General features: G+C 44.0%; 1 protein-coding gene across 1 annotated transcript in view; it reads left to right on the top strand.

The window, feature by feature from the left end:
• The first annotated feature begins 2,782 nt into the window (after window positions 1-2,782).
• The window catches only part of rab21 (RAB21, member RAS oncogene family), a 7,979-nt gene continuing 1,612 nt past the window's right edge, over window positions 2,783-9,149 (top strand). The window contains exons 1-6 of the mRNA XM_037696035.1: window positions 2,783-3,246; window positions 6,415-6,474; window positions 6,554-6,661; window positions 8,119-8,182; window positions 8,785-8,839; window positions 8,966-9,054. Of these exons, the coding sequence (XP_037551963.1) occupies window positions 3,103-3,246; window positions 6,415-6,474; window positions 6,554-6,661; window positions 8,119-8,182; window positions 8,785-8,839; window positions 8,966-9,054 (520 nt within the window). The 5' untranslated portion in view covers window positions 2,783-3,102. The remainder of the gene's footprint in view (window positions 3,247-6,414; window positions 6,475-6,553; window positions 6,662-8,118; window positions 8,183-8,784; window positions 8,840-8,965; window positions 9,055-9,149) is intronic.

The raw sequence follows: 9,149 nt of genomic DNA, 5'->3' as shown, positions 1-9,149 counted from the left end.
CCAGGTGTTCTCCAGGTGTTCTCCAGGTGCTCTCCAGGTGTTCTCCACGTGCTCTCCAGGTGTTCTCCAGGTGTTCTCCAGGTGTTCTCCAGGTGCTCTCCAGGTGTTCTCCAGGTGTTCTCCTGCCTGTAGCTGGTGTGATGCATCCAACCACCGCTGCATCGTCTACAAACTTTACGATGTGACAGCCTGGATGGACAGGAACACTTTTTGCACCCATTTAAACTTTTGAGCCTATTTTAGCAAAATCGTGCTCTCTCCAATCCCTTCTTGTAATTTAAGCTTCTTTCTGCCTTTTTAGCTACTTTTGAGCTATTTTTTTTTGTGTGTGTGCTAATTTCAGCTTTTTAAAGATATTTTCCACTTTTTGGTGTTAATTGTTTTCCTTTCAGCCTAATTGGGCAGACGTGTGTTCTTTCTGCTTTATTCTGCTAATTTAAGCTTGTTCTACATTTTCAGCTACTTTTAGCTTTTTTAAAAGCCATTTCAGCTGTTTTCAGATAAATTCGTTTTTAATTGTAATTTTTGCTAATTTCAACCTAATTAACTTCTTTAAGCTAATTTCACTTATTCAGCTACTATTTAGCTGTTTTATGCTTTTTTTTTAACCTTTTCATCTAATTCCACATTTTTGAGCTCATTGAAGCTCTTTCCACTTCCTTCTGGTAATTTAAGCTTCTTTCTACATTTTCAGCTACTTTTTAGCTTTTATTTTTCAACTTATTTTTTTTTAGCTAATTTCATAATTTATGTGCTAATTTCTGCTTATTTAAACCTAATTCAGCAAATATGCGTTTTTCTGATTTAGTTAGTTAATTTAGGGTTATTCTTCCGTATATCAGTTAAAACTCATAATTTTTTTTTTTAGCTAATTTCAGCAGTTTTCAGCAAGTTCTTCAGCAACAAGCATTCACACTGTATTTTCGCAGGAAATGCAGTCTCTCTAGTTATTATAATTTATATCATTCGAACGTATTTCTTCAGGTGTTTTTTTACTCTGAAGGTCAAAGATTTACTGTAATAAATTAATAAATTAAATCGTTCATCTTCGGAATTTTCCGGCCCGGTTCGGCTCTTCTGGGCTTGTTTTTCTTGTGAAACCGCTCTGAGTGATGTCGACGAGCCAACGTGAGAAACTCCAGAGCGTGTGACGTCACCAACCATGTGATCCTGCAGAGACGTAACTTTAAGAAAGAGGGCTCACGTGTTTCCATTTCCAATAAATCGTGTAAAATTATTATTTTTTAAAACGTATTTAACCTCAGTATCCTGATGCATGCTCAATAATCCAGGTAGAAAAATCTAAAAAAGTTAAATCTGGTCCTCTGGACATTCAACAAACAAAACGAAGCAAAATAAAAAAAATGTAGAAACATTTCATCTTTTATCTGAAGGACTTCCTCAGTCTGAGGTGCTGTATTCAGCTCAGTCTCTTAAATAGCACCTTCTCAGGGTGGATCAACCAGTTTTGCTGCTGACAACCAGAACCAGCTGATCACATGCTCAAGAAGGACCATCAGCCTAACAATGGATCATTAGCACCTGATGGCTGTTTACTGTTCACAGAGGGCTGAGTGATACTAGCAATCACAGCTCTGGCCTGGAGATGAGTGTAGACCGCAGAGTCCTGGCCTGATGATGTTGATCTTCTGTGCCGGTCCATCCTTTTGGCCAGTGGCTGTTTAGTTTCCTCGATGTAAGACTGTCCAGAGGACCAGATTTAACTTTTTTAGATTTTAACCTCAGTATTTTTTCAAAGTACCTCATTACTTTTATTTGTGTCTACTGTTATAAAAAAAGTACTTAATTCCGACAATACTGATGATTTATGTTTGAAGTAGCCTATGTTTTGTTTTAAAATATGTATCACATTTCAAATATTTTTGTCATTTTATTGCATATTTTGTGAAATTTGGAGACAAATTTTACTTTTCTGTTTTATTCTTGTTGTTTCTGTTTTATCTTAGTTAAAATTCTAAAATACGTTAAATGTATCTTATAACACATGAACACATTTGCTTATTTTCATTTTTTTATGACGTAAAATTTTAGTTTTTATTTGTTTTTGTTTGTTAAATGGACTTGCGTGTTTGGTATGAACCTTTTATTTATTTATTTATAGTTCCGTATGCAACATGATAAACAAATAAAAAAACACATGAAAGCGACACTGAATAAATATCTCTTATTTTAAGTGTAATATTTGTCAGTTTTTAGGTCTTGAGCTGCCTCTGATTTCTGTTTTTATCAGAAAATCTGCCTCATTTTTAAAGAAAACTACTAAACTTAAATAAACATTTTCCACATTCAACATTTTAATATAAACGTGCACACAATAAAACTTCACCAGTAAACAGAGACATTTACAAAAAACTGACATGTTTCAAATGTCGCACAAAAAAATTGGAATATTTGAGTTTGGAAAACTCTAGAGTTCTATAAAGGTGAGTGTGTAGGTATGATTCCATATTTTATTTACTTTTTATTATTAATTTGAGCAGACTCTGGGTGCATTAAAAAGTTATTCTGATTTAAATCTTGAACCCAACAGATTTAAATGCAGAACCCAAACCATGCCCAAACCTCCACCATGCCTCACAGATGGACCTTCCTTCTGACCTCTTTTTTTTTACACATTAACGACAATTTAAACCACAGATTATAAATGTGCAATCGTCCGTTTTTTATGTATTTGACCTGAAAGTTTCGGACTAACTTATGAAAGTTTGAAGCTCGTGTCAGCTGTTCTGCCCCGTGTGAGTCCTCTTCTCATTAATAGACGATCTTTGGTTGAACTAGCCGGCTAGCTGCTAACTCACAGAGACGCCATTAGTTGTTGGAAAGATTTAGGTAGAAACAGGAACTGGTTCCGTCCGCGGAGCCGTGTTTCCCCCCAGCTGCTGACGGGTTCTGGTTGAAGTTCGGGTCCTGTGTGCTGCTGAAGTGTTCTTATGGTTTTTAGCTCCTTTTTAAAGTCGGAAGCCAGCGGACTCAGTTCCGCCGTCGGGGTTAGCATTAGCAGCGGTAGCTCGGAGACGCCTCTTTTTTTGTTTGTTTTGTTTTTATCTAAATTCGGGATTTGGTGAATAAAAAGGTGTAACCATGGCAACAGCGGGCGCGGCCGGCGGCGCTAAAACCTTCTCCTTTAAGGTGGTGTTACTCGGGGAAGGCTGCGTGGGGAAGACGTCCCTGGTTCTGCGGTACTGCGAGAACAAATTCAACGACAAACACATCACGACCCTGCAGGTAAGAAGCAGCCGAACCGAACCGGGCTGTTTGTTTGTTTGTTTGTTTTTGGCTGTCACCGGCGGGAGGACGATGGTTTTAGTGCCCGGGCCGTCCCGAAGGAGCGGGGTCGTGGCTGTAGCTGTCCCCGTCTTCCTGACCGGGACGTTCCAGCAGGTGTTTGTGCGGGATCTTCTCCGGTTCGGACACCGAACCGAGACCCAGAGGACCCGCCTACGGAGGAGAGAGGTCCGGCCTGAACTGGGTCACATAAACAAACGCACCCCCCCACCCGGTCAGGTGGAAAGGCCCCTCAGGATTTGAATCTTATTTACATTTTTACTTCAAACTAGATGAATGTAAATATTTTGGCACTTCCCTCTCAGATCAGTTGTCACCACAGGTCCAGAAACGGAACTGTACATCTGGAGTGGTAGTAGCTGAGAGTCATCCCATCGACCACCCAAAACACAGTAAATGATGTTTCATCTGAAAACTGATTTCCAAATTCGTCTTCAAGTCAAACGGTGTCCTCGTCCATCAGGTGGACACAGCAGCTGCATGTCTTTGATGTCCCAGGTGTATCCAGAACACCTGATCCGGTCCTGTCTCTTTGGGTTTCCTCCCAGACTTTCTGAAGTTCTCCTCAGTTTCAGTTCTTGGACCTGAACAGCTTCTGGCACATGTGTTGACCTTTGACCTCAGGGTAGTCACAGAGTCGCCGTGGGCGTCTCGCACCAGCTAGTTGTTGTAGCCGAAGACAACGACTTGTCTCCAGAGCTCCAGAGACGTGGTTTGGATCTTCTGATGGAAACCTTGGGTTTAAAATACCCTGAAGGAGAAACGAGAACTACAGGAGCCTGAGGGCCGAGTTCTGAAAGACTTTGCTGAATTTAGCTGATGAAGCTGAAGCTGAGCTGAAAGCTAAAAGCAGCTAAACGGAGTGAAACTCTGTCCAAACAAAAAGTGGAAATTTCTGAATAAAATGGTTAAAGGCTAGCTAAAACTACCAAAAGTCGAGCTAAATTTAGCAGAGCGTTAGCTTGTAGCTAACATTAGCATTAGCAGTGTTGGCGTAAGAGCAGAAGCCGATTCCAACGGTGCGCACGTTCGGTCCCGAACGCTCAGACCCGAGTCGAACTGCAACAGGAAATTAGACTTTTTTTTTCAGGTTTGAGTCTCGAGAGTCAGGGACACCTTGAGGTCATTGCTGATGTCTGTCCGTCTTGGCGTTGTGTTAACACGCTGATGATGATCCTGAGCCTCAGATCCTGTGCAGGACCAGAACCAGTTTTAACTTCCGGGTTCTGTTTAATAAATAACTGCTCGGTGGAACGGGTGTTTTTCTTCACTTCAAGGTTAAACGTTAGTAGAACCGGATGAAGACCAGAACCAGTTTTATGTCCCTAACCCTGAACCTGGGAGTGGACTTTTTCTGTGGGACAGAGGTCCAGAACGGGTCGTGGCTCAGGGTGGACGCTGCGAGACCTCCAGCCCCTCATGAGCACCGTCACAGGGTCTGGATGGTTCTGGCTGCGGGGCTCGGCGCCTCACATGAGAGGCTGTAGATAACAGTCAGCTGACTGGAACAGACCGGGCCCAGATCAGAACCCGGAATGGAACGAGTCGTAAATGACGAGCTCAGATCAGAGGATCAGGAGCTGACACCTCAGATGATTCTGTTTACGACCCGGGTCACGGTCATGAGACCGTCTGTTGACCCAGATCCTGTCAGAGGGACGGGACACGAACGGATCAGAACCGATTTAAAAACAAAACCCTGTTTTCAATAATCAGCTCTAAGACCGGACTTCAGACTCCTTTTCATGGCCTCTCAGAACTCGGTCCGGTTCTCCGGGTCGGTTCTGTGTCTTCTGTAGCACCTGTCCCCGCACGGACTTTGACTGTTTTATCAGCGCTGCCTGTGGAACAGAACCAGAACCTCGAGTCTGGACTCGTCTCAAAGATAAATAACCGCAGTTTGTTTGTTTGTTTGTTTGTTTGAACAACAAAAACAACTTCCTGTTGTTTACTCCTGCAGCCGAGGCACAGCTGCTTCATCTGAAACGCTCAAACTTGATTTTTACCGAAGTTTAAAGTCCAGATTTTAAAACGTTGTCCTTTAAATTCCTGTTTGCTCTCAGTGTTGCTGTGACTCTCAGCTACTACCACCCCGAGCTGTCGGCTGCGCACGAGCTGAACTGAGCACGCTTCTCTGACGCCTAAGCTTGATTAGCTGCGGCGGCCATCTTTAATGGGACAGTGTAGTCTTCAGAACGTCTCGTGTCCGAAAACACGTGCACGGCCAAGAATACAGTTATTCAAACTGTGCACGTGGAGAAGTGCGGCTCGCTGAGACAGGAAGTTTAGTTCCCACCTGTGGAGGCGCCTTCAGGCAGGTGTTCCTCCAGGTGACCTTCAGAGAGACAGAGTCCAGGACAGGTGTGAACGAGAGGGAGACGGGTGGAACAGTGAGACCACAAGGAGCACAGGTCAAAGGACGTTTACAAGACAGTGGTGAGACCAGTTATGTTGTCTGGAGACAGAGACATGGACAAAAAGACAGGAGACAGAACTGGAAGTAGAAGAAATGAAGATGTTGGGGTTCTCCTTAGGAGAGACAAGGATGAGATGGTTTGGACATGTCCAGAGGAGGGACAGTGGTTTGGACATGTCCAGAGGAGGGACAGTGGTTTGGACATGTCCAGAGGAGGGACAGTGGTTTGGACATGTCCAGAGGAGGGACAGTGGTCCCTCGTTTATTAAAAGGTTTAGTGGCCACCCCCCCACCTGGAGCCCTGGACCAGATCTTCATCCTCACAGAGCTGCTGAGAGGCGTTGACCGTCCGGTCCTGGTGGTGCGACCGGTCCACGTAGAACTGAACCGAGGTTTGTGTCCATGTCCTCGACACACCTGGGTCCTGGGTGTTCTGGTCCCAGAACCGTCGGGTCGAGTTAGTTTTTGGTTCTGGACATTTAGATTTTCACGTCTTCATTTGGTTTCTGATCAATAACTGATGTTTGTTGAACCTTGAAGCTGTTTGACGATAAACGATGAACTCCATCCTCAGACCGAGAGTCGTGTTAGTTTTGTTTTTAAAGTTTTTATTTTCTCGGCTGTTTCAAATCAAACGAGTTTTCAGCCGTTTTCATTCGGCTGATAAAAGTTTGACTCCTCTTCCTCACCAGGCGTCCTTCCTCACAAAGAAGCTCAACATCACAGGGAAACGGGTCAACCTGGCCATCTGGGTGAGTCCGGCTCCGCTCCGCTGCACCTGTGCGCCGCCTTCAGGTACAGCCCGTGACCTTTGACCTTTGGTGTGTGCAGGACACGGCGGGTCAGGAGCGTTTCCACGCGTTAGGTCCAATCTACTACAGAGACTCCAACGGAGCCGTCCTCGTGTACGACGTCACAGACGAAGACTCGTTTCAGAAGGTAACGGCTGCCGGGCCTGAAACAGGACTCGGACTTCCTGCTGAGCTGAAGCTGCTTCCATCGTGTCGGATACAAGCTGCAGTGAAACGACGTTAATTTACGATTTAACTTGTGCGTCTCAGAAAAACGACGTCCCGTGTGATCAAAGGGTTTGTCTTCTGGGGATTTCAGAGAAACGTCACGTCGCTAACGAGCTAACGAGCTAACGGACACGTTCTGCTCCTCGAGGAGTTGCTCATTAAAATTTCAGCCTCAGCTGTGCGTAGACTTGAAACAGGAACCTGCTAAACAGTTATTAATGAAAAGTTAGCTTCTCGTGTAAAGCTAAAGAAAGCTGCTGCAGAGGGGCCAAACGTGGCCCGAGAGCCGCAGCTTGCACACCCTGACCTTCAGAAACGGCCAAAGTGACACAAAGTAGGTCCAACCTGGCGGCCATGTTTGTGACCCAGAGTCCGTCCGGCCTGACGTCGGTCGCAGGGTTTGTTTACGTTGTAGAAATGCATATCCGTGTTTCCGTCCAACTACCGGAGAACTACCGGAGTAAACTGTCAGGCTGCAGAGTTCAGGACGGACGTTTAAAAGTTGTCAGCGAGGAGTTTGAACGCACGATGAAGCGCGACAGCCAGGAAACGACCACCGACTGGAAAAACAAAACGGACTTTCTCAGTGAAACGATGACGTCGTCTAATCGTTTTCTGTTCCAGTGAAAATAAACTCATTACAAACGAATAATCAAGTGATAATATTAAACTAATAAACTGATATTAGTTTAGTTTAATCTCATTCTTTTTAAACATCCAGAGGCTGTTGGGTCGGTCTGATTTGAAGGTTCTGTTAAAGTTCTGTTTGATTCTTGTTTCTTCAAAAAACGATTCGGTCTAAAAAAACGTCACAATCTGTTTTACTTTTTAATAAATTAACATAATTCACAGAGAAAAACACAAAGTAATTATCATTTTACTGATGTTTTAGTTGAGTTGAGGGGGCGGGGCTAAATTTTGAAGTGTTTTTAAGCATAGGGCGTGGCTAACTTCAAAGTTTTACAAGGGGCGTGGCTAAAGTTGCAGTTTGAGTTGTTGGGTGAGGAGGAGGGGTTAAATCCTTTGAGTTGTTGATGGACAAAGGGGCGTGGCTAACTTAGAAGTTTTAGTCATGTTAGATTAGAGGGCGGGGCTTAATCTTCTGAATCATTCTTTGATGTCAGAGCTCCTTTTTTAAACCGACTGTAGTTTTTAAATTTTATTCTCAGTGTAATAATTATCGGGTACGTTAAACAACAAACGGACGAATTTAATAATTTAATAAGTTCAGAAAGAACGAGGAGGAAGTTTGTTCCTTTTGCTAAAATCAAGTCGTAACTTATGGAACTGCAGCAACGACTCACCGTTTATTAAAAAAGAAAAGGTTTAATGTTTAATGTGCGTTTTTCTCAGAGCGGCGTGTTTTTGTTGTTGCAGGTGAAGAACTGGGTCAAAGAGTTGAGGAAAATGTTGGGAAACGACATCTGTCTATGTATAGTTGGTAAGTTTCTGATCGAACTGTAATGTGATGAGTCCATGTTTGGGTTGGTTTCTCCGCAGCTCGGACTCAGAACGTCCGGTTCTGGTGCAGTTTAAACCAACAGGAAGTCGTTAACCTCGTAAATCAGAACCTGTTGGTTCCTTTGATTTTTTTGAAGCGGACTTGTGTTTTGAACTTCCTGTCTGGTTAAAGATTTCCCTCGGCAGCTGACTCTTAAACTTTTTATCACTATCTCTAAATGTTTATCACTTTAGTGGAAACTTTGAGTTTTGATCCAAACACGAGGTCATCGGACCAGATGGAGGTTCTGACAAACACAAGAAAGCACTTTTCTGTGGCTCGTTTGAAGAACTGTTTATTTTAAGGAAGAGGGGGCGGAGCCATTCATCTCATTAAACTGAACTTATTTCTTACCAGTGCGGTTCAGAACTGGTCTCAGGTTCAGAACTGGTCTCAGGTTCAGAACTGGTCTCAGGTTCAGAACCGGCTCTCATGTCCTTTAGTTTACTCTCAGCAGCTTCAGGTCGGACCAGAACCAAACCCGTACGGTCTGAAAAAAACAACGTTCTCTGACGGGAGCGTCTCCGTTTGTGTCTCTGCAGGAAATAAAATAGATTTGGACAAAGACCGACATGTTTCAGTGGAGGACGCCGAGAGGTGAGTGGACGCCGCAGACACGCCCCCTTTCACGCTGCCGGTTGCATCTGACCTCTGACCCCTCAGCTCTGACCACCTGACCTCTAATATCTGACCCCTTGACCTTTGACCCCTGTTTGTGTGCAGCTACGCCGAGTCGGTGGGAGCCAAACACTACCACACATCAGCCAAGTTGAACAAAGGCATCGAGGAGCTCTTCCTGGATCTGTGTAAACGTAAGAACCGACCCGGACTCAGCTAACACAACCAGCTGTGACACATCCAACAGAACCAGGACAAACAGAACCAGGACAAACAGAACCAGGACAAA

This window comes from Nematolebias whitei, chromosome 22 (genome assembly GCF_014905685.2).
Source record: "Nematolebias whitei isolate Nwh7 chromosome 22, NemWhi1, whole genome shotgun sequence".
In the NCBI taxonomy this organism is placed as follows: Eukaryota; Metazoa; Chordata; class Actinopteri; order Cyprinodontiformes; family Rivulidae; genus Nematolebias; species Nematolebias whitei.
The sequence above is the reverse complement of the archived record's forward strand: the minus strand, read 5'-3'. Positions and strand labels throughout refer to the sequence as shown.